The sequence below is a fragment of the Nothobranchius furzeri genome, chromosome 18 (genome assembly GCF_043380555.1).
Source record: "Nothobranchius furzeri strain GRZ-AD chromosome 18, NfurGRZ-RIMD1, whole genome shotgun sequence".
In the NCBI taxonomy this organism is placed as follows: Eukaryota; Metazoa; Chordata; class Actinopteri; order Cyprinodontiformes; family Nothobranchiidae; genus Nothobranchius; species Nothobranchius furzeri.
Window position 1 is genome coordinate 22,570,332 of NC_091758.1, and position 25,752 is coordinate 22,596,083.

Here is a 25,752-nt window from a genome sequence, read left to right on the forward strand (position 1 = left end):
GGTTAAATTTTACTAAGATTTTTTAATGACAATTTGTTGGAATTTGATCAGAGCTTTGTGACATGGTTCGTCATCCTGCTGGATCATCAGAAGATGGTTTCATGTTTTAGATCGGCTCACCAAAAGGAGATCATTCTTTTGGTTTTTGAAGATCGCAGCGCCACACTTCTCTCTTCCACGGTGACTTTCATATTTAGGCTAAGGGTTAATCACTCCACATCTATTTATTTAACTTATATGTGATGTGACAGTCAGCTGTTTTCCCCTACAGGTGGGACCAATCCAGCCCACTTCCGGATAAGGAATTAGGATTTCTTTTCAGGTTTTGGATTGATTGTGATTACAGAATATCTCACCGGAAAAGACTCAGAACATTGATTTTTTTTTTTTTGTGAAAAGATGCATTTAAATTTTTTAAACTTAAAATAAACCAGGAGAAAATTAGTCTGTTAACATTCAAGTGTGGAATTTCAGCTGCAACTTTCTACAGTAAAAATTCAAAAACAAAAGAGGTGACCTCCTGGTGACCCAAGCCAAAACGATCTTCACACCGAGAGGTGTCGACTTGATCTAGGGACAATTGCTTTGGCTGTGGTCACCAGGAGGCCACCTCATTTCCTGTTGAATTTCTGATTTTGAAATGCTGTTGTTGGAAGTTTTGAAGATGAAATTCAGTGTTTGCATTTTTACGGGGGACATGTTTGCTGGTGTATTTAAGGTAAAAAATGTTCAAATGCATAATTTAACAGAATAAAAGTTAAATGTCTAAAAATGTCATACTCTGGTTTCCTAGTGAAGGTATTTTAGTCACTGACTGAGCTTCATTCTGGTCACCAAGTCTGACCTGTTCTAGTTGCCTCCTCTATAAGACCTTATTGGCCAAACCTGACAACCACTCAATCATCATCACACTGCTTCAGCTTATCTGGTTTCCTCATTTCCATCAGACATCTCTACCTCACCTTCTCCTCTGTAGAAACCTGTAAGACAAACTCCCACAGACCTTACCTGCTCCTATCTCCAAGGTGCATACGTTCATCTTCACAGAAACCCTTGTGACAAGATGCATGCGCACTCTGCACCAGTGGTTTCAGACATAAACAAAGAGCTGAGTCAGTAGCAGCAGCAAAGGCATCTTCCTCTGGATGACACAAAATCATCAGAAATGTGGATCTAGATCTATGTCAGTTAACTTATTTTGACTTGCTGGAAAAAAGCCTTATTCTATCTTATTTTTAAAAAATCATTATTTACTGTTTCTTTCTAGATCTACCCAAATCCTGCTATTCAACTAGTCTAAAAGAATGTTGAGGAGAATTGAGGAACTGGGAGAATCCAGACATTTTCTGTCCTTTTTTTAAATAAGAAGATGATCTCAGTTATTCAAAAGAAAACGTTGTAAAAACAGATTCAAAAGGGAGATTTTTTTAAGGCCAGCGTGGGAAAATCTTCATAAAATATCTGACAGTGACTTGAAATATTCCCTATGTTTGTTTGCTATTTGCATGTTTATTATATTTATGGAAGTGGACAGAGGTGTGACCAAGTCACTGAATTGCAAGTCATAAGTCTTACCAGTCAAGTCCAAGTCAAGTCCTAAGTCTTCTTCCGGCACTCTCAGAGTACAGACGCTTCTGCTTTTGCTCCCTTATCTTTTTTTCCCTTTGTCCTGTCTGCCCACAGAGCGCTTCTCTGCATTTCTTCTGAAAAACCCTATTTTTTACAATGGATTTAATTAATTGGTCATTCAACGCGATTGACAAGATTTTTTCTACGATGAGAACGGAGGAGGGGGCTCCCACTTGCCCGCAAGGGACACACCCGGCGGGATATATGCTCGATTCCTGGAGGGAGTGGAAGATCGTATGCCTCTCTCAGCTGTCCATTGAGGACGTCGAAGATGTGTGGATATTTGGCCTGATGATCACTGGATTTCTTCTGATTGGAGTGGGAGGATATCTGGTTTTCTGGAAAATTGGGAAGACGGGAGCGAGTGGAGGGCGACTCGCACCCACGGAAAGCACCGTCCGTGTGGAGACCTCACAGACTGGGACGTTACTCGAGGGGAATCGTAAGCTGGACAAGCTGCGTTACCGGTATTAGTGCGCAAAATGGATGTCATCTGGGCGAGGGTCACTGGACGGTGTGGAGATGTTTAAAACAACAACAAACCCCCACGAAGGAATGCAGACGGATGCTGTGAAAACCCGACCCCCCCCCCCCCCCCCCCCCCCCCGGATTGGTGGACTTCAGCCTGGCAAGGTCATCAACCTGCAGGTGTCAATGTGCTATGCGCTCCTCCCACGATCTCCATCCCACCTGTGGCAACAGTGGCTGAGCGCCATACAGGGCTGCTCTCGCTGGGGAAACAGGATCCCACCTTCCTCTCGGTGTCTTACGTTGTGAATTGTTGATGTTCGTGCTTATATGTTTGAGGCTTTTTTTTTTTTTTTGCATAGTAAAGCTACACCCTGCCGCAAGTAACTCTGGTATGCCTTTTTTTTCTCCCCCAATTTATCCTCATGTAATCCCCTTTTCATCTAATTGAAATGAGCACGTTATGGCTGCTCTCGTGGTCTGCCTGTATCTGTTCTGTCTACATGTGTGCGTGTAACCTTGGGCAGGCTGTGCTGCGGAGTCAAGTTCCTATGCTCTGGTTCACTGGAGCGCTGGCAATAAAGCTTTTACTGATTTCTGATTCTGAAGTCAATGATGTGGAAGTCCAAGTCAAGTCCAAGTGCTTAACCTTGAATTTTCAAGTTATAATCAAGTCATCTGTCCAAATTCAATTTAATGACAACGATGATAAATTCCAGAAATAAAGCTTCTTAAAATTTCATTTATTTGTCCAAACAAGCAGAAAGTGCAACTGAAACGGATTATAAACAAAGTGCTGCTGCATTTAGTAGAACATCAAGCCCAGATTTTTGTCCATGTCGTGCCACTTTTGTGCTAAAATATCAAATATGCTCAAGTCATCATCAGGTCAACAGATGCAAGTCAGTTCAAGTTGCAAGTCATTCGCGTTCAAGTCCGAGTCAAGTTTTAATTCTTTATAGATTTTATCAAGTCAAGTCAGAAGTCATTAAAATAATGACTCGAGTCCAAGTCATGTGACTCAAGTCCACACCTCTGGAAGGGAAAACACACAAACATGCACATGCAAAAGAAATTAGTTTAGCTTTTTCATTTTTCACAACCCAGCAGATAAAATATAATTATTTATTCTCTTTTTTATATACATTAGGTGGAGAAATGAGTAGCATGTCCTGACATCTGGAAATAAATTTCACACATTTTTTTAATCATACTCAGTCTAGTACAGATGAATGATTTAAATGTGCTTCACAAAACCGCTATTTACAAATGAAAGTAACATTATTAATATCTTGGTCCATAATTCTTAAGTCCAAGAGACAAAGCAACATGACACAAAGCATGTTCTGATGGACTTTACATAAAAGTTTCAGAAGTTTTATAAATTACACACTCAGAGAAGGGATTCAAAGGCATTCTTGTTCAACGTTGCTGGGACATTTGGTAAAAGTTAGGCACATTTACACCTTCTGGGATGTCAGCGTATAAGCATGTAAAATAAAATAAAAAAGCCTGTTTTGGTTTTAAAAGAGGAAGAAATAATCAGTGTGTTCACTTTTGGACCAAAAAAAAAAACCCAAATTAGAAAACAAACGAAGGCTGCTATAATAGTAAAAAATGGTTATAAGTGAATCATGTTGCATAATATTGAAATTAATATTAAATAAAGGATAAATAGAATCTGCATTTTCCTCATTTGTAATGGAGTAAGGTTGCAGGATGCTGGATTCAAACTAACTGATGAAAATTCAACAATATTCAGGCTTTCATGAACCCAACCATTATGCAAAGTAAAGCTGTTTCACAAAGCTGTTATTTTTCTGTTACTTCTAGTAACGTTGCACAGTTGGAGTGGTTTTTGTTTAAATAATGATATAAAAATGGTATAAAACGATGAAACACATTTCCCATTTTTGTCCTAAGAACACATTTTAATATTCATTACACTAAACGTAGTGATAGGAAATAATTCAAATGTAGCTTCATTGCAAATCATCACAAATCTGTTGCATTAAAACACCAGAACTTTTTTTTAAATTCCAGACATCATTTAACAATCCCAGAGGCAGAACTTAACTCGTTCATTACTTATTTTGTAAATATTAAAGTACATCAGTCAGATTCTGCTGCAAACACACACACACACACACACACACACGCACGCGCGCACACACACACACACACACACACACGCACGCACGCACACACGCACACACACACACACACACACACACACACACACACACACACACACTGCATCCCTGCCCCTTCCCTGAAGGAGCTTAGAGACGCGTCACAAATTCTACAGTGCTTCCTTTGTCATCCAGATTACATAAGGCAGTTGTTTGTGTTGTTTATGTTCGGAATGCACGTGATGCGCGCTCCCGGGTTGCTATGGGGGTCGTCAAACGCTTCAGAAAGGTGATTAAATAGGTTTTACACTCACTTTTTACACATGTCTTGCTTTGTAAATGGAGCTGATTGTGTTGCATGAGCAGTGTGTGGCATTTGCTGAAATGCAACAATTTAAAAATTACAGTTCTGGCCCTCGGCTCCTGTTTTAAACCTATATTTTGGTGAAACTGTTGCTTCAGGTAAGACTTTTCAACTTTTCTTCTTCCTTTGAATCTTCATAAGCTCACTGTAGATTCAGTCCAGCCATTTGAGCCGTCTCCCTTCAGGGTGCTGGCTGTGCGGCACCGCGATGGCTGACTGTCTGCCAGACCAAAGAGACGAGCCGCTGCGCCCCGGTATTTCCAGGACATGGTGTTGTAGAGGATCGGGTTGATTGCAGCGCTTAGGTAGAAGAGAACTACAGAGACCAGACTACAGTACTCGGACAGGACGGAAAGAAGCGGAGACGGTGCGTCCAGGGAGCGGAACTGCAGGTAGCGACCCACGTGGAACGGTAACCAGCACAGGACGAAGGCCAGAACCACCACCACTAAGAGAGGAGGATGGGGAGAGGAGAAAAGAAAGAGAAAGTGGGATAAGACAGAATAAAAATAAACTTGGGATCGATATAAAATCAGAGACATTTGGTGCATTTTCCCCAAATTTACGCAATCTAACTTACCCAGCATCTTGATGGTCTGTCTGTTGCTTTTGTCCCTGTGAGACACACGGGAACTCACGTTGGTCTCCCTCTGTCTCTGCCACAACCGGCGGCCTATTAGGCTGTACAGCATTGTGAGACAGAACACTGGCATGAAGAAAAACACGGAGCTCAGCCACACCATGGCCTCCATCAGGCCAGACTGCACTGCGTAATGCGTCATTCTACACTCCCGGGTGTCGCCAACATCCAAAAACAAGCCAGTTTCATTCATCCATCTCAGGTTGGTTGGGTCTACGTAGTCCCGCTCCACTCCCACCATGGCGAACACGGGACCAGCGCTCATAAGGGAAACAGTCCAAAGGACAAAAATCAGTGCGCGCACGCGTTTTTTGGTAACCAGGGCCTTTGCGCGCAACGGGAAGCAGACAGCCAGGTAGCGCTCCACTGACAGCGCTGTGATGTTCAGGATGGTGGAGTACGTGCACGACTCTGACACGAACTGGAAGAGTTTGCAGAGCGCGTCCCCGAAGCGCCACGGCCTGTAGCGCCACATGCGGTACAGGTCCAGAGGCATGCAGAGGAAAATCAGCAGGTCGGAGACCGCCATGCTACACAGGTACAGGTTCGTGGTGGTCCGCATGTCCCGGAACCTGCTGACCACCAGTATGGTCATCACATTTCCAGCCACTCCGACCAGAAACAGCAGCGTGCAGGCGACTGTGATCACCGTGAGGAGGGGGATGGAGTAGTAATTGAGTGGAGGCCCGGGGAGGTCGGTGCTTTCTGTGGTGTTGTGGGTCTCCTCCCAGCTGCAGTTATGGGAGAGGCACTCCGAGTTATTGGGCCAAGAGGGCATGCTGCGATTATTCACGGGACCAGGCCTGCTCCTGATAGCGAAAGTCACCCCAAGTCAGATACTCCTCATGAGCCATGGCGCTGCGTCTTTCTCCGTTCATCACAGACATTGGGGATTACGCGTGCGTAAAACCAATGCCAGGTCCGTGTGTGATACAGGTGTTGTCTTTTAGGTGGAAGTCATTCGGTCCTTCTCTGACTCTGAGTCAAACACGAGTCAACTTTAAGTTATTTTACTATTTTCTGACATCATCTATCAAGAAGATGAGTTGCCGATGGCTAATAACGGTCAGTATTTGAAAGTTATGCATCAGTATCCAAAACGTGATGGCATTGTATTGCATAAAAATACTTTAGGAGGAAACCACACTAATCTGTTTTCTGTTTTTGTTAAACTTACAGATGCGCATTCTTCCATCTGGCTGTGAAAACAAACAACATGCGCAAAAGACCCAAAAGTGTCCTCATCACCTTGTTTCTGCTCGATACATCCAAAGCAGCGATTCTGTTGACGAGTTGCATCTGGTGGCAGGTGATGGTCAGACTCCAGATCCTGCGATGCTGTAGCAGCAGGAGCAACTATCCGGAGAAAGGTGCAAAAATCAGCCAAACACAAACGGATGAACAACAACCACCGTGATAACAAACACCACAGGGTGGAAAATAGATAGTTTTATAAAAGTCACAAAAACCAAGCAGGACCGACGCATTTTGAACATATTGAAGAAAAAATTTCAAAAGTTTTAAATTAAAAAATGTAAAAGAGAAAAATAAATCCGGCTTGACATTTGCTCGTCAGGATTTGGGGATGGTGCATAGTCTGTGTGTAGATCGTGATTCCCAGTGCGCAAAAACAGCAGGTGAAGTGGTACCGATCAAGGGAGGCGAAGGGTCTGCAGTGAGTCCCACGCTGCAGCGCCACCTACTGGAGGAGATGGGGAGTCAGGACGTGCACCAAATTCTGCAATTAACTGTTTTAATCCAGAATAGAGAAAAGAAAAGCGTGATCCCCTCCACATGTTTCCGCAAAAGTAACCAAAGTGTACACGTGACGTGCAGCTGACTCTGTTTTTTCCCTCCTCCCTGCTTAACACACTGTTCAGTCAACAGGTGATGTAATATTTATTTTTGTGCATTTGATCTCCCCCGTTTGCTTAAATGTTTGACTTTTTGTTTATTAGAGTCATTTAAAGAGGCACTTCATCAAAATAAGTCCATTATCTGATTGAACTTCAAATTCAAATCCGAGAATTATTCTCAATTTAAGGTAGTTTTATAATTACTAGGGATCAGTGCTAGTGCTGGTAGGTACAAGTTAACAAATGCCAATGCAGTTGCCTGACAGTGGCTTCACTGTAACTTGCCATTTCTGTTCACCTAATATTTTAGTTTTGTGATCATTTCTATTAATATATTTTATGTTTTTATCTACCTCACAGTCTTCTCCTGTTGAAAGTAGAAAATAAAACCTGTGTTCCAATTTATTGCATTTTTTTGTGTGTTACAAGTATTGGTAATCGGTATTGGCGAGTACTCACATCCAAGTATCGGTATCGTATTGGTTTGGGAAAAGTGGTATCGCTGCATCCCTAATAACTACAGCCACAAATAAGTGAATTGCATTATAATCAGACTGAAGCTCAGAATGTGTTGGAGGCACACATTATCCCTAAAGCTTGAATGAAATAAATCAGGTCAGGTTAAAACACAAGAATATCAAACAGATCACGTGAAATTACATTTATATTGAGTTTCTAATATGATTTTAAATTAAAGCTCATAATTAAAAAAATATATATTAATTCATATACTGAAATTTGAAATATTTATTTGTTTTGATTTTTAAAAGTAAAAATAGCCTTTTTTATATGACAGGAGTAGCTGTTCATGTTTATAGTTTCAAACATGTTTCATAATGAGGTTTGGACCTCTGACAACATGACTTGTGTGGTTTCTAAATGACTAAATACATTTATTCTTTTTTAGGTTTAATTACTTTTTTGAAGCAGTAACCTCATTCAGGGCTAGTGTGAACGCAACAATCAGATTTGCAGCTGATTCAGTTTTAATTTCACTTCCTATGGCGTTTCCTCTAGTGAGAATAATGCTATCTCTGCCCTTTACTCTGTGTACCATTATGTTTATGACCACTGTGTGTTTGCATGTGTGTGTGTTCTCAGGAAACAAGGGGCGAGAAAGCGAGACAGCGGTAACTAAACCCAATGACTTAAGTAATGAACAGAACACCAGCAGGAGTCTCCTCAGGACAGCCGTGTTTTTCACAGAATCTTTTCATCACATTTGGTACGTAGCTTCCCGTCTTTGCTGATTTGTTGTGTGTATTTGTGTGTGTTTATTATGTATGCTTACTTTTATAGAAATAAACTACGTCAACGTTTATGGAACAGTGTGCCATTAAAACTGAGTTGAAGGCTGAGCTAATGGAAGCTCCACAACAACATGAATCACTATTTTCACAAACATAATGTTCAGGTTGGGCTGTTTCTGGTCACCAGGAAAGAATAATAGCACTGATACACACACTCTAATGAATACAAATTCTCAGTTACTGTTCATTTGTGTCTAAAAAGATGTTTTTTTTCCTTGTGTGATTGTTTAAATTAATGTAATTGCTGTTCATACATACAATCCTTCATTACTTCAGTGTTTCCTGGGCTCTGTAGATCTAATGACATATAAAAGATGGGTCATCTTTGGTGATTTTTATCTGAAGTGGGTTTTATAAGGTGTGGTGTACAGCAGGTTAAAGTCCTTCTCATCAGGATGTGTAAACATCTGATAGCGTGCTCATCCTGGGGGGGATTGCAGCAGTACGTAGCTTCATCCTCTAGATGGAGAAAGAGATCCTGAGGTTGAATGTGCAGCTCCCTTGCTGTGTGTGTGTGTGTGTGTGTGTGTGTGTGTGTGTGTGTGTGTGTGTGTGTGTGTGACTGACTGTTGTGCAATTTAGATCTGAATTAAAATACTTTCACATAAAAATCTGCTGGCAAATTACCTCATCTGTCAACATCTTTTAGGACATTTCAATCTCTCGCCTTGTAATTTGAACAGTTCATCGCAAAATTGTTGTTGCTTTTTGCATATAAATGCATGTTTGACACACACACACACACGCACACGCACACGCACACACACACACACACACACACACACACACACACACACACACACACACACAATGTGTGAAATGGTGAGAAAAGAGGCAGAAGCGGTGTGTGTTCTCCACCCAGGCGACTCCTCCCACCTCACCACAAGTCCAGTATTCTCTGCTGTCCAATCTCTGCTGCCTATGGAGGGGGATCTTTCCCTGTGATTGGCTCAGAGTTTTAGTGATCCCGCCCTTCCTGAGGAGTTGGGGAGAGTTCAGTTAGTTTTCTTTCTGAGTTGCAGAAAAGGGAGTGTGGAGAAGTGTGTGTTTTGGGGCTGTACAGTCCTTTGTCTGCACCGCACAGGCAGAGCGCGTGGATCTTGGTTTTGCTGTCTGTTTTAGGTAGACCAGGTGGACTGATCTGACAGATCAACATGTGGGCTGCAGGTCCACATAAAGAGCAGGTTGGTAATGCCTCTCTCACTTCGTGTTTGTGTGTGTGCTCTGATCTATTTGTGTCTATGAGCTGTTAGAGATACAAAGTGACACTCCTTCATTTTGGTGTAAATTGTATACCGTAAAATGTTTTAAAGTTTGCTGAAGTTGCTGCTAATAGATGAATCAACATCAATTATGTACTCAGAAAAATGAGGTGTGCTTATATTTATGTCCTTCCCAGTTGAGTGTTTAGATTTGAAATTAGATTTTGTTTCTTTACTAATAAAATATTCCAACAACTGTTGCAAAACACACAGGTGTGTGTGTGCGTGTGTGTGTGTGTGTGTGTGTGTGTGTGTGTGTGTGTGTGTGTGTGTGTGTGTGAGTGTGTATTTGCTTTGTGGGTCTATTGTTTTGGATCTTATGCCTTAAAGTTGGTTCCTGCAGCTGGAATACCTTTGGGAAAACTCGATATCTCAAATCTAGCCCAATCTCTCCTTTTCTTCCTCTGTTTAGGACACACACACACACACACACACACACACACACACACACACACACACACACACACACACACACACACACACACACACACACACACACACACACACACACACACACACACACACACACTGATGCAATAATACTTTATTTTTGTTATTTCTGCGCACGTTAAAGAGCAGCCACCTCTCCTGCTGGGTCTAAATGTGTGCAGCTGCTGTAGGGTAGGGTTGAAGAGGCTTTGTCTGAGAATCCAGTGTTCTTTTGCATCAAATTACCTGTAGAAACTGGAAGGGTTTAACTTGATTTACTTTTATTATTGTGGCAGACAGGTTTATCTCTGTATAATTTGTTCCAAATGTTCCAGATTGGTTTTACGACCAAATATTTGTGAGTCTCTTTGGATTCTACATTAGAAAAAGTGTAGATCAACCTAGAAAGGGATTTAACTGGGTCTTTTCACGGGTCCTCTAAAGATTGGAAGTTTACATGTAAGATTCATTTGTCATTCAACAACATATTAACAGCATTTTAGAATGAAATGTGCTGCAAAGAACAGCCTGGCCTGCCAGACTCGCACTTTGTTTGATTCTGCACAGAATCGCTGTGCAAAATTAAACAGAGAATGAGTCTGGCAGGCCAGGCTAGCAAAGAACAGCCTCAAAACGTTAAAATAATAAATCAATTAATATCCTAAAGTTTAAAGTGTTGAAGGAAGCGTGGGGGACTCACAGCTGCTGTGAGCTATGTCTGGTTCTGCTGGTGTAAATGTCTCCTAGAGGATGGATGTTGATTGGCTCTTTTTTTGTCATCTTTACCATCTTGATGTTCAAGTTGTTTGCCTGCAACCAGCAGGAAGCTCCTCCACCCCATCCAATATACCCAATCATTGCTGGAGATGAAAACTGTAAAAGTACCTGCTAACTGACTAAAAAACACATTGATAGCTGCTAGGATATTCAGCAGAACAATCATATGAGTAGTGTGCACAAAAGGGGGCTCAGCACACACCCCTGAGGAACACCAGAATTGGTAACAATGGTGGAAGAGGAAATGGCACAGATCTGCCCAGTCAATAAGTCCAAAATCCAGCTGCATTTGTTGGTTTTGGCCCTGCCACAGCTATTTTATAAAAGAATGATTTCAAACAGAGCTGAAATCCAGAAATATCAATCTAAAAGACATTTGATAGGTGGGATACAGTCCTGTAGACTAGGGCTTCCATGACTAGTTGATTTAGAGTTGACTTGGCTGGTATCAAACATTTTGGTTGGCATAATTTTAATGGAATTCTTAAAAATTCACCTGAAACAAATCTAGTTTTCTCTCTTTTGGTCAGTCAAGTGTGACTCCAGCATTTGTGGATTGTAATTTTAAAGAAGTATTTATTATCCATTAATTATTTGATAGGATAAACAATAAAATAGTCATTAATGTCAGCTCTGCTGTCAATCACTTTTTGGGGTCAAAACACCAACAACAGTCATTGGTTAACCTTCCAATGGAACATGAAGCCAAGAGCAAAACAATGACACAAATAGCTTCAATGCCAGATAAACTCTTGTGTCTTGCACTATAAGCTCAAAATATGCTTTTAGCAGTTAAATCTGCATTTTAATGAATATCTGGGGATCAATTCAGGGCCTGCTAGTTTAGCAGTCCTCAATGGCATCCCAACCCCGACGTTTGGATTTGCTAACCATAAAAACTACTGCTTCGGGGGGATTTGAAATGTTATTTTGACCATCCTTTGGCCCTTATACCATTACTTTGAATATCTGATAAAAGAGCAGCATGGCACTAAGAGTCTCTGTTGTCCATCTTGGCTCAACCTTTAAATTTATTAGGCTAAGAGCACAAATTCTGTTTCTCTTCCTCATCTTTCTGCTTCAGCCATGAGTGATCTTTTTGGCCTGGTCACAGTTTAACATTTTTCTTAGGCTCCAACTTGACTGAGTCAGGTCTGGCAGACAGCAGTTCCCTCACTCCATCAGTACAATGATGCCTTGTCTTTCCACCAGTCTGAAAAAAGATGGCTGCTTTCTCTCTCTTTTCTCTGGCAGCCACTGTATGTCTTGCTTTCAGTGTGTCTCTCTGACCATCCCCTGTCCCCCCTATCCATGGTGTGAAGGATTAGATAATAGGCAGCTTTAGTGTGGGCAGAGAAAAAGAGGTGTCACAGACCTCTCTTATTTCTTCTTTCCCTCCCTCCTCCTTCTAGCTTCTCGTTTTGTACCATCTGCGCCACGAGGAGCTTGGCACCACACAGTCTATAAATGTCCAATGACGTTTATGTTTATGGTGCCGTATTTAAGTGTGAGCATGTACGATTTTCTTTCTTGCAAAGACAATGCTCTGGCGTATTGCTCTAAACTGTTTTCAACTCTGTTTGCTTTCGTAAATGTCAAAGCATCACACATCCAGGAATATAGTCCACTGTTTTTTAGACGGGTAATCAGTGACAGTACCTCAGCTGATGCTGACACAGATGTTCAGTCATCCACCGCCAGTGTTCTTAATATTTTACACTTTAAATGGGCACTGCAAAGCAAATCAGGTGTTGAAATCCAAACATGAGAATGTCCTGTAAAGCTAATGTGATGTAAATTACAGCCGAAAATCTAAGTGATTCAGCTTGTAGCGGCGTCTCATCATTCAACCTAGAATATACAGTTTTTAGCCAAATTTCTTTTGTTTGAAGCACAGTGGATTATAAGCGATAATCCAAAGATATATTTATTAAAATGAAAAGCACTAATAATAAGGTCATATAAACTGTAAAGGAATATTTAAGATTTTTTTCAAGCTTGCCATTTTTTAATAATATTTTAGTTTAGTAGTTAGGTTTGGTGTGTCTAAAATAGAGGGCCTGAAAAATGCTTAACACATGGCTGACCTGCCATTCAAAGGAATACAATTAAAAAACAATGCACACTGATGTAATAAATGCTATTGTTTTCATAACTTGCCTTTTTTGGTTGCATTTGTGTGTAGATTTCCATTCTCCAATCTTCTTACTCCACATAGATGACAGGAATTAAGTTAGCCCACTTTGAACAAAATTTAAGGATTTGGATCAACATGAAATTCACAGCCCAGCCAAAAAATTAAAAAAAATCGCCACCAAAAGAAAACGTCACATGTTCTGTTTCATTGGACCGCCTTTTGCCTTTACTGTTGCATTGTTTCGATAAGCTTCTGCAATGTCACAAGGTTTATTTTGTTGCATTAATGTTTCACCAAGTTCTTGCACTGATGATGGTAGAGTCTGACCGCTGCACAAAGCCTTCTCCAGCACATCCCAAAGATTCTCAATGGGGTTAAGGTCTGGACTCTGTGGTGGCCGATCCATGTGTGAAAATGATGTCTCATGCTCCCTGAACAACTCTGTCACTATTGGAGCCTGATGAATCCTGGCATTGTCATCTTGGAATATGCCTGTGTCTTCAGGGAAGATGGAATAACCTGGTCATTCAGTATAGTCAGGTAGTCAGCTGACCTCATTCTTGAAGCATATCCTGTTGCTGAAACTGACCAACTGCAGCAACCCCAGATCATAACACTGCCCCCACAGGCTTTACAGTACTCACTAGGCATGATGGGTGCATCGCTTCATCTGCCTCTCTTCTTACCCTGATGCACCATCACTCTGGAAATCTGTCCATCTGGACTCATCAGACCAGTTTCAATAATGTGTTTGACAATTCTCAACCCAATTTGAGTCATTTCTGCAATCTCCTTAGCATGCCAATGATCTGACCCTTCTCACACAGACTAACATCTTTTCCACAATGATGAGCTGTGTCTTTCACATGGTTGTTGAGAAGCAACTCATTGCATCAGTTGGGGTTAAATAACTTGTTGCCAGCTGAAAGATAATTGCCTATTCAGTAATTATCCAATAGGAGGCTCGTATTCATTTGTTTAGTTAAATCTAGGTGGTAACTTTTATTTTGGAAGGGCAGTGTAGATTTTGAATAATAAAATAAACATTGAATGTTGCAGAAAATGGTTAAATAGAATAGAATAGGTTTTTGATCCCACAGTGGGGAAATTCACCCGTTGAGGCGGCACATACACTTAGAGAATAGGAGCACGATACAGGCAAACACCCAAAGGCAGCAGGCTATTATTGTGACCTTCAGCACTCAAGAAAATAATAAAAATAGAAATAGATACAACAGCACAAAAGATACAGATGTACACATATGCATCTGGGTATTTGTACAGGCATTGCACATGTATCAAATAAAGCAATTGTGTTAGCTTGTAACAGGATAACACCAGTCACAGTTAGACTGTGGAGTTATGCACTCTTAAGCTTGGTTTATGCTTGACACGTCAGCTCCGCTTGGCCAAAGTACGTGATTTCAGCAACCACGTCCATTCACGTGGCCCAAAGTTTCCGCACCGTGCACCTATGAAATGTTCTAACAACCCGGATGGTCCTGCTCAGATAAACATGGCGGACTGGCAAGAGCTCGTAGTGGCGGAGGTTCGTAAGTACAGACATCTTTATGATTCGACCCACAAAGATCACCGCGATCAAAATGTTGTTAATAATCGCTGTCGCAGTTGGAAAAGACGAGGAAACAGTGAAAAAATGTTGTAAACAACAGTGGTTTCTACTTTAACTAAGGTGCAATGTTAGATGCATGCCATAGAGCTCCATGCCACCCCCTACAGTCTGGGAGAATGTTGGCTCACAGTGGAGATATACCGCAGAAGGTAGGAAGAAACCATAAACTGCAAGTTCCGACGCATGGATGGAACTTGTCTCATTTCCGCACAGAATGTACGCGTGTCAAGCATAACCCAAGCTTTACTGCAGTTGGAATGAATGACCTATGGTAGCATTCACATTTACATATGTTGTCTTAATCTTCTGTTAAAAGAGCTGTCCATGGCCTCCACAGTGGAATACAGTAGATGCGAGTGGTTTTCCAAGATGGAGGTCAGCTTTGCAATAAAATCTCCTTTAACACACATGATCAACAGAATATAATGGGCAGCGCAGAACTGAGCTAGCTTCTTAACTAGCTTGTTAAGTCTCTTCCTGTCGCGGTCAGGGCAGCCTGCACCTCAACAGGCTACATTAGAATGGAAAGCAAAGCCAAAAAAAGACACAGACATACAAATGTGCATCCAAGTATTGCACATGTACTGAACATAGCACTGAATTAAAGCAATGATTTGTAGGAAAAAATACAAAGAAATGTAACAAGAAACTTCTGGCCTTATTATTTAAAATTTACAAAAGCTGGATGTAGTGTTTCATGAACTCTATGCACTTGTTTTGGATAAGGTTTTACCAGGAAGAGCTTAACTGATTACATAATTTGTTGTTGAAAGTATGGTGGTGGGTTGAAAAGATTAATTTAAAAATTAAAAACTTTTGAAGCTTAGCATTTTTCAGTCATATTTTCATCAAAAAGAAAAGCCAAAACCTTCCCACATTAATAAAAGAAACAGGAGTGAGCCAAAGCTTTGAACAACTCCACGACTCATCCTAATGTTGGATGAGAACACAGAATTAATATGAAATGCGTTCCCTTCCTCCTCCTTACTGGTTACAGGGACATCCAACTGTAGTGACCTCGTCCTCTTTCCCATCTGTCTCTACTGCATGGGTCTCCAAACTTTTCAAGACAAGGGCCAAAACTGTCAAATTAAAGTTTTCTGTTGGCCTCAAAAATTAGATTTTTTTTACAATAAAATAAAATGCAAATAAAACTTTTACTGCTGAAAACAGTATATATATATATATATATATATATATATATATATATATATATATATATATATATATATATACACAGTGAGGAACATAAGTGTAAAAAAATAAAAAAATCAGGAAATAACATTGTATGATTTGTAAAGAATTTATTTGTTTTGCACTGCTGCACATAAGTATTTGAACACCTGGCAATCAGCAAGAATTCTGACTCTTAAAGACCTGTTACTCTGCCTTTAAGAAGTCCACCTCTAGTCTACTCCACTTTGTAATCTTAATTAGCAGCACCTGTCTGAGCTCTTTAAAGACACCTATCCACCCCACAGTCAGTCAGACCAACTACTACCAGGGCAAGACCAAGGAGCTGTCAAAAAAAAAACATAGACAAAATCGTGGACCTCCACAAGACTGGAACGGGCTACGGGGAAATTGCCAAGCAGCTTAGTGAAAATGGATCAACTGTTGGAGCATCTGTCAGAAAATGGAAGAGGCTAAAGACGACTGTCAGTCTCCCTCGGATGGGGGCTTCATGCAAGATCTCATCTCGTGGGGTATCACTGATGATAAGAAAGGTGAGGAATCAGCCCAGAACTACATGGGAGGAGCTGGTCAATGACTTGAAGAGAGCTGTGACCACAGTTTCAAAGGTCATTGTTGGTAGAACACTATCATGGTCGTCATGGTTTCAAATCACGCATTGCACAAAAGGTTCCCCTGCTCAAGTCATCACATGTCCAGGCCCATCTGCAGTTTGCCACTGACCATCTGGATGATCTAGAGGAGGCATGGGAGAAAGTCATGTGGTCAGATGAGACCAAAGTAGAACTTTTTGGTCTAAACTTCACTCGCTGTGTTTGGAGGAAAAAGAAGGAGGAGTTGCATCCAAAGAACACCTTCCCTACTGTGAAGCATGGGGGTGGAAACATCATGCTTTGGGGGTGCTTTTCTGCGAAGGGGACAGGACGACTGCACTGGAGAGGATGAATGGGGCCATGTATTGTGACATTTTGAGCAACAACCTCCTTCCCTCAGTCAGAGCATTGAAGATGGGTCATTGCTGGGTCTTCCAACATGACAATGACCTGAAGCACACAGCCAGGATAACCAAGGAGTGGCTTCGTAAGAATCATATCAAGGTTCTGGAGTGGCCTAGCCAGTCTTCAGACCTAAATCCAATCGAAAATCTTTGGAGGGAGCTGAAACTCTGTGTTGCTCAGCACCAGCCCCAGAACCTGACAGATCTAGAGAAGATCTGTGTGGAGGAGTGGGCCAAAATCCCTGTTGCAGTATGTGCGAAAACCTGGTCAAGATCTACAGGAAATGTTTGATCTCTTTAACTGCAAACAAAGGCTTCTGTACCAAATATTAATACTGATTTTCTCAGGTGTTCAAATACTTATGTGCAGCAGTGCAAAACAAATAAATTCTTTACAAATCGTACGATGTGATTTCCTGATTTTTATTTTTTTTACATTCTGTCTCTCACAGTGGGAATGCACCTACAATGTGGATTTCAGACTCCTCCATGATTTCTAAGTGGGAGAACTTGCAAAATCGCAAGGTGTTCAAATACACACACACACACACACACACACACACACACACACACACACACACACACACACACACACACACACACACACATGTGTGTGTGTCTGTCAATGACAAATTTCTGCTTCTCGTGTTGTAAAAGTGCAGGTGAAATAAGTTACAATGTTGTCGGGCTGGTGGAAGGAATCAAACGAGATGCTGTAAAAATGCAAACATTGAACACAGTTGTTACTTTGTTAAATTCCTCTTCCAGCTTCTCTCTCGGGTTATAAACTTCAAAAAGATGACTGAATCCATTGTGTGATGACTGCAATATTGATTGTAGACTGTGCGATTTAAGTAGAATATTTAACGAATAACAGCCAACAAGACCTCAGGACTAATGTCAGTTGAGTTAATGTTAAATTACCACTGATAGGTTATAAAATAATTATTTGGGCCATTTTAAAAAGAGTTTTGGTGTAAAAGTTAATTATTACTAAGGCTTCAGTCATTAGGGCTCAGACCAGTGTCCTCCATCGTTCTAATTAGCATGCAAATGTTGCTGTCCGCTTTGAAATGGGATTAGTTAGCTTTTCTTGCTTTACTCTTTCGACCTTTCTCCCACATGCTGCATCACATGCAGCTTGTTGAAGCCTCCACTGTTTGCTTGGGGCAGTTATTTACTGCCATGTTGACTTTTAAGTAATATTTTAAGCTGCAGTGATAAGACAATTCAGCTTGGCAGAGGTAACAAATGACTTTTGTTTGATCAGCTCTGCCATCCACAAGAGATTTAATATGAAAATGTGCTTGTAAAAGATTGGTAATTTTTTCTGGTCCTGTTTAGAAATATTCTGGATGGTGTGAAAATGGAATGTTCAGCTCATCCAATAGGAAGCAAGATCTCAGCCCTGCTGTGACCCAGGGGTTGTCCGTGTGTTCTAACCCAAACCCTAACCATTACCCCAGCAAGCACTTTCCAAGCAAAACAAAAAAACAAACAAAAAAAAAATTGTGTAGACGTGCAATAAATTATTTAAGAATTAAGAGATTAATTAGTTAATGGAATCATGTGTTAACTTATTTTTTTAATCCCAGTTAACATTTTAATGAATGTGTCCTGTCTTAAGAAATTAAATTTAATTTCAACAAGATTGATGAGGTAACGGCTAGTCAAAAAAGAGCTAGTCTCCAGTCTATTAAATTTTACATGGGTTTATGTAAAATTAGGACCCTTTCATTGATTGTGCAGAATCTACAGAAACTCACAATTATGAATCTGAACTGGCACCTCAGCAGCGGCATGTCCAGATCTTTTAAAATGGGGTGGCCCAGGTGAGACAGAACTTTGTGCATGGGTGGCACCAATGGTTATGCTTTTTTCTTTTACCCCCAAGTCTTTTGTGGACAATGAAAAGCCTGTTTAAAGGTAAATTAGTGTGGTGGCACCTGGGGTGGCCAATTAGATTCCAAGGGTGGCATGTGCTACTCCAAGCCACTCCCTGGACACGTCCCTGTACCTCAGTGTCCTACGATTCATGCCAAAGAACATTTGACTATTCAAGTTGCATGTTTTCTTTCTTTCACCATGCTCCTCTGAAGCTTCACCATCATTCTCCCACTAATTGGCATTTTAAGGATGTTTGCACATAAAAGAAGAGGCAGATGTTCTCAGCTGCTTCTGTTCATATTCATGTTTAAACAGCTTTCTGCTGGGGCTGCTCAAATTATCACCATGACAACAGGACAGGAAGCAGGAAATAGAAGTTCCATCAGAATGGAGTGGAGAGATAACTCTCTTCTTTCAGGTTGCATGTTGAAGTACGTGTGTGTGTGTGTGTGTGTGTGTGTGTGTGTGTGTGTGTGTGTGTGTGTGTGTGTGTGTGTGTGTGTGTGTGTGAGCAGCAGGTTCTGTTTCTTTTTGAAGCTGACCTCTGAGTGGGGTCAAGCCCGTTGGGGGGCTAATGGATATTCTTAGTGAAGGATGATAGCTTCTGTTGGAAATTCCTCTTGGAGATTGGTATGCCCAAAACTCTTCTGCCAAGCTCTTTATTTACTGGTTGATTTGCGTTGCTACCCTCACCTATGGTCACAAGCTTTGGGTAGTGACCAAAACAACAAGATTGCAGATACAACCACTGAAATGAGTTTTCTCTGCAGGGTGGCTGGGCTCACCCTTAGAGATAGGGTGAGAAGCTCAGTCATCCACATCCAAAGGAGCCAGTTGAGGTGGCCTGGGTGTCTGGTTAGGATGCCTCCTGGACGTCTCCCTGGTGAGGTTTTCCAAGCACGTCCAACCGGGTGGAGACCTAAAGGAATACCCAAGACACGCTGGAGGGCCTATGTTTCACGGCGGGCCAGGGAGCGCCTTAGGATTCCCCCGGAGGAGCTGGGGAGAGGGAAGTCTGGGCCTCCCTGCTTAGGCTGCTGCCCCCGTGACCCAGTCCTGGAAAAGCGGCTGAAAATGGTTCTGGTTTGTCTTAAAAATTTGGATTTTCGAAAATGTGGAGCTAGTTTCATTCAGCCATTCATTTTGATTATTCAAAATAAATAATTTTAATTGAAACCGAACTAAATATATTATGTGACTTGGAGTAGAGCCGCTGCTCCAACACATAGTGAGGAGCCATGTGAGGTGGTTCATGCCAGCCCTGAGTGCATTCCATGCTGGCGGGATGACTTCTCCAGGCTGCTCAGGAAAAGTCTTGGTGTTCCACTGGAAGAGCTAGTGAAAGGGGCTGTGATGAGGATCAGTGTCTCCTTGCTAGGACAACTTCTCCTCAAACCTGGAACCACATAAGCAGAGGACAAGTACACATTTTAAAATGCTTTTTAATTTCAACTCAAGTGTGATTATTTAAAAAAAAAACGGAAGAAATGCAGGAAGAACTGGAAGTGATCAGTGACATCGCAGCGCATCATAGCGTGTTTGAACTTGTCCTGAGTTGGTACGTTTGCTGTCTCTGCTCACCATAAATGAGTGAGTGCTTCTGTAATATGTATCTATCATAAAAAGATTTATCAAATGAGTTTGACTTTTAACTTGAGCAATGGGTGTTTTTCAAACTTTTGTTTTGGGTTTTAGAAATAATAAATGAAAAATTTAGTCTCTGAGTTCTCAAAACTTCTTAAGAGGACATAAATCTGACTTCGGTCATATCTGATGGTATATTTTTGGTACATCTTTGCAAAAGGGTGGGCCAAAAAGCAGGAAAGACTCCAGAGCCTAAAAACAAAACAATGTTGAGGCAAAGTGTCCAAATAAATCTAACAAAAGATGTGTCAAAGAATGATGAAATCAACTTACCAACCTCATGCAGAGACATGTTGCAAGGATATCTGACAGAGAAGGGATATCTGAGATTATTTATGCACAGAATGAGGTCATGGGAAAGAACGTGAAGGTGTGGTAAACATTACACTAAATTATTTTGTGAGGGGGACAAAAAGCAAGATAGAAAATGTGATAGAAAACAAAGTCAGTAACCATGCGCAAAGCAGTGACGTTTAACCAAGATGGCAGACAGGGGGGATTTGTTAATATTCCATAGAGTTTTAGAGGGAATCTCAGTCTACTCAAGCTCATTTTAAAGTCACAAATGAGCTTTTTCATGAATCATTCTCCCGAGGTTTCGTCCGTCTGGGCTCTGAACACCCCAGTGCACCACAGGAGTCTGGTTAGACTTGGATGACTAAGCATGATGCACATAAAAAGGGTGTTCCCTTTACGTCAGCTTTTCCCCACAGCCAAAAGACTAAAGTAGAGCACTCTTATGTCTATGATGAGTCATTTAGAGTCGACTCAGAACTGGAAATTAAAATATTGGACCGTGTAGGGAAACTTACAGTTTAAACAGATCTGATTTTCACAAAGTAACACTGGCTTTTGATGTGATGCACTCAGCACACGGTCTTTAATTTCACTTGACCAATATTTTCTTTCTTGTGACTGTCTGGGAAAGAATCTTCCAGTGTGTGTGTGTGTGTGTGTGTGTGTGTGTGTGTGTGTGTGTGTGTGTGTGAGAGAGAGAGAGAGAGAGAGAGAGAGAGAGAGAGAGAGAGAGAGAGAGAGAGAGAGAGAGAGAGAGAGAGAGAGAGAGAGAGAGAGAGAGAGAGAGAGAGAGAGAGAGAGAGAGGGGGGGGTTGTGTTTCATCTGTTGGTGATCGTTTGTGAGGGTTAGGGTGCAGCCTTGGATGTAGTTTTGACTTTAGAAGTGTGTGTGTATTTAGCGTAGTAAACTGCAGGGGTCAAAACTTGACTTTAGAAAAAGTGGGGGGACATGCCCCCCCCCCCCCCCAAAAAAAAAAATTACCCATCCATGGATGCAGCTTTCAGTTAACTTTACCTCTTGTTTCATTTGAGGTGCCTTCCTAGAAGTGCCACGTTAATTCACTTTCATCATTTTCCTAATTCTTTTCATTTACTGCAGTTTTGTCTTTGCAATTGAAGTTCTTGACCATCTTGGGTTTTCCCTTTACGTTCTTTTCCTCATAAAACACACATTCTTGTTGCATCAAAAATCGTCTGTGTGGTCTGCCAGTGTTGGGCTTGTAGGAAGTACAGAAAACAGGAAGCGTTGTCATCTTAGGTACTGGAGGCTGTTTATCATGTTTATCTAAATTTACTTCTTGGTATGACTGGAAGATATTTTTGTTCCGCTCTTAAATGTTTATGTGTTAAACTGTTTTGTCCTCAGCAGAGTCACAGGGAGCTGGTGGCTATGTCCACCACTCAGCAAGCATGAGGTGGTGGGGGGGGGGGGGGGGGGGGGGGGGAGACAGGTCGCCAGTCTGTCACGAGACACATACGAGACAAACAGTTAGTCACACACTCACTCAGACCTAGTGACAATTTAGATTCACCAAATTAACCCAAGATGCAAGACCAGCTTAGTGGATTGGGAGGTTCGGGTTCGGTTCCCATTCGGGTCATACCAAAGACTTTTAAAATGGGACCTAAAGCCTCCCTGCTTGACACTCAGCTTTAAGGGGTTGGATTGGGGGGGTTGAACCACCAAATAGTTCCCGAGTGCAGCTTCAGCTGCAGCTCACCGCTCTCCTCCATAGGGATGGGCCAAATGCGGGGATGAATTTCGATGACTATGGGACTTTAACTTTAACTTTATTCCTTGGTTTTAAAAGGTAGAAGAATAAATGTGACAAATACACTGCCATTATTCCTAATTCTGACCCCCACATGCTCTGCGAAACAACATCAGCAATATTGTTATATATGGTTCTACCATCAAGCGATGGTACTCCTGGAAAAACGAAATTCTACTTCCATAGGGAGCCTGTCTCCTCCCTTTCCGGTCGGTCATGGGTCACCGGAAAACCGAAAAAAATGCATGCAAGTCAACGGGGCTGAAAGAGCAATTTTCTAATCTGCTTTGCCTTACACCCAGGATCGCACATATACTGTTATTGAATTTAAATGAAAACTAATGATGGGTGTTTTGACCAAGCCAGTCATGTATTTTGAGACTTATTAGCTTGTAAAAGTTTGTAATTAGCAAGACTACAAATCGGACGTTGGTACGTCCCACATATGACGTCACCACATAATCTCCTCTCCCCTAGCATAGCTACCACTTACCAAATGGCCAGATTTATGGTGTTTTTTTCCTCCTGAAAGAAGGATTTTAAGTTTGCTGACCTCACAGCCATTTTTCCTCTGCTTTTCTCTGTGTCTGGTTTGATGACATCACTTTGGTGAAGCGCATTTGTAGTCCTGGACTTATTTTCACACAAAACCTAAAATAGTGTTCCCTCCCATTCAAAAATAGGCACTTTCTTGGTATCAAAATGTGTCTTTAAAATTCACGGACATCATATGTGAAATCCATGGCACAAAACAAGCGGAATTAGAAAATAGCGTTTTCAGCCCCATTGACTTGCATTTATTTTTTTCGTTCTTCCGAGGATCCATGATGCGGGAGTAGATGGGCGTGACTTGGGCTCCCTATCAATTTCCCACTAAAACATCCAGGCATCCCTAGCAGCTCTTTTCTGCTTTTATAGCAACACTGTTTGTCTATGTTTTTTTTTCATGTTACTGGTCAAAAAGAAGATAAAGTTTGATTAGCTGGTGTCATGTCTGTATATGGTTTGAACCACTGTAACATTTCATACATCATTAATACTAAACAGCACAACCCTGCCACCTGCTTATCTAAATTGGTGTCTGCAGTTTCCTCAAGACTCACGACAGAACAGAAGTGTTAGAAAATGGTCATGAAGGTTAAAGTTCTAACGATTGTTGAGACCTGTGGGAGTGTTCACTCAGGGAGCAAGCTGTAATGTCATAAAGATCTCTTAACTCCTGCAGGCCTGCCCTGCTCTGGGGTCTGACTGCTAAGCATGCTGGAAAAGGCGCCCCCAACAACCAGCAGCCTCAACCTGGTGACCTCTGAGGTTTCTGACACCACAGCAGCTTCAGACACTGTAGATGGTACAAAGATGGTCGACGTTGTGGAAAGTCTTGATGCCAGAGAGTTGGACATGGGAGAAGGAGAGGAGCCCGACTATGATGGGAACTACTTGGGTGAGTCTTAATGGTCTATTCCAGGGGTGTCAAACTCAAATTCACACTGGGGCCGAAATGAAAATCTGGGATGAAGTCGCGGGCAGAACTTAATATTTTTTGAAAAAGTGACGGCAAATTTGCACATTTTCTTCATCAACATACATGCAATTTTGAACCTTTTAATTTGGAAACAAACATTTTTGCATTTACACTGAATATGGAAAACCCAAATTACACACGAGCAAGTCAATTTTAAATAAAACACATCCGTGGTATTCATTACTTGTGGTATATTCAGCCTTTTTAAAATCTATTCAGGATTTATGTTTTCTTGTTGTTTATTCATTTTTCTTTTTTTTAATTCTCCTTTTTTTCTCCTGTAATAAGTCTCATCGCTCCTGTGACATCTAGCTTTCCCCACTGAGGAACAATAAAGGGATTTTCTATTCTATTCATCTATCTGCAGCCTTTCCACTTCCTGTTTACTGTAGGTTAAATCTTTTCTCACGTGCCAACAACAAAATAAAAATATCATTTTATCTTAAAAGAAAATGCAATATCTCACCTGTTAACTTTCATGTTTTGGAGCAGAAAAAGAGCAGAAAACCAAAACATTTAAAGCTCAGTTTGCTCCACTGATTTACTGTGATGCTCACCTGTTCCAGCCAGATACCTGCAGCATGGGGTTGATCTGAGCTGAGGAGGAGACTCCTGTTGTTTTGTTCATCTTCATCATAATAATGACATTAGATGACAACAGGTGCTCACATAGGTTTGTGCTGCTGAACATGTCTGTGCCGCTTGACCACGTTGTTGTGTGTCGGGGAGGAAAAATAAAAACTACAGCAGCCACAGAGTCATGCTGATTTGAGCGTGTCGCTGCTCGCTGGAGTTATATCAGCTCTGTCTGGAAGTTAGGTGGAAAACTTTCTCTTTCAGTCCTGAACACAATACTTAGCAGTTAAAATCTCTGTTTCTGGGCTTCATTATCTACAAATAGCTGAGTAAACTCGGCGCTGAGTGAGAGGAGTGTTTAGTTTGTCCGAGACAGAGGAGCTGCAGACACCGGCAGCAGACGCTGGAAAAAAACACAAAGGAGGGGGCGCTTTGGCTCCGCGCTAATGCCGCAAAGCATCATGGGAGATGTAGTATTTGCGGTAAAATTGGCCAGCGGGTCAGTTTTAATATATTTTTGATATTTATCTCACGGGCCACATAAAAATGCTCCGCAGGCCGCATTTGGTCTGCGGGCCTTGTGTCTGACACATGTGGTCAATTAAGTTAAAAACTAACAATTGTTTAAGGTGCTACAAAAAATAAAAGCACCAGTCATGACCCCATTCTGATTTTCTTTTACATAATCATATATTCAACTACAGGAGTGGGCATCGTGAACAATTAAAGCAACTCTCAAAGAGTTTCCCTGCTTCTCCCTCCTACTGGATGAAACCTGAATTGCAACTGTCGTAAACACCCCTGCCACAGCCATCTGTGGCTAGTGCTACCCACGAGCTAACGTTAACTTGAGCCAAATGATACTAAACAAGCCACAAAGTAAAAAGATCCACACTGTTGGACAAAGAATATTATTTACAAGTACAGTAGCAACAAAGCCAGGTCACAATCTGTTTTTTTATTTATTTTGTATTCTCCTTTTGCTCCCTCAGTCAAGTGTTGGCCCCGCCAAAGTTCACTCTTTGCTTTGCCCCCAGACATGATGCTTTTACTTTTTACTTCCAGGTAAACAAACAACAAAAGGAGCAGAATTGTTGTTGTTCTTCCTGTGCCTTTATTGATGGTTGGTGAACTGAAAAGCAAATGGCTAGCCTTTATATAACCTACTGGAACAGTAAAAACTATTGCTGTAAAGCAGGCAGAGTGCTCCTACCTGAACCACAAAA

General features: G+C 41.4%; 2 protein-coding genes across 3 annotated transcripts in view; one reads left to right on the plus strand and one right to left on the minus strand.

Annotated features, from left to right (window-relative positions):
* Positions 1 to 4,581: 4,581 nt before the first annotated feature.
* ghsra (growth hormone secretagogue receptor a) lies at positions 4,582 to 6,161 on the minus strand. Its single transcript, XM_015969641.3, has 2 exons — positions 5,174 to 6,161; positions 4,582 to 5,041 (listed from the first exon to the last, which is right to left on the minus strand). The coding sequence occupies exons 1-2, from the start codon at positions 6,009 to 6,011 to the stop codon at positions 4,728 to 4,730; spliced, it is 1,152 nt and encodes a 383-aa protein (XP_015825127.3). The 5' UTR covers positions 6,012 to 6,161; the 3' UTR covers positions 4,582 to 4,727.
* Positions 6,162 to 8,187: 2,026 nt separating this feature from the next.
* pld1a (phospholipase D1a) overlaps positions 8,188 to 25,752 on the plus strand; it is a 50,614-nt gene continuing 33,049 nt past the window's right edge. Inside the window, exons 1-2 of one of the 2 annotated variants that reach the window (XM_070547075.1) lie at positions 8,188 to 8,314; positions 23,654 to 23,869. In XM_070547075.1, coding sequence (XP_070403176.1) covers positions 23,686 to 23,869 — 184 coding nt within the window. In that variant the 5' untranslated portion in view covers positions 8,188 to 8,314; positions 23,654 to 23,685. Of the gene's footprint in view, positions 8,315 to 9,385; positions 9,584 to 23,653; positions 23,870 to 25,752 lie in introns of those variants that run through there. The other variant, XM_015969640.3, reaches the window with a different exon arrangement.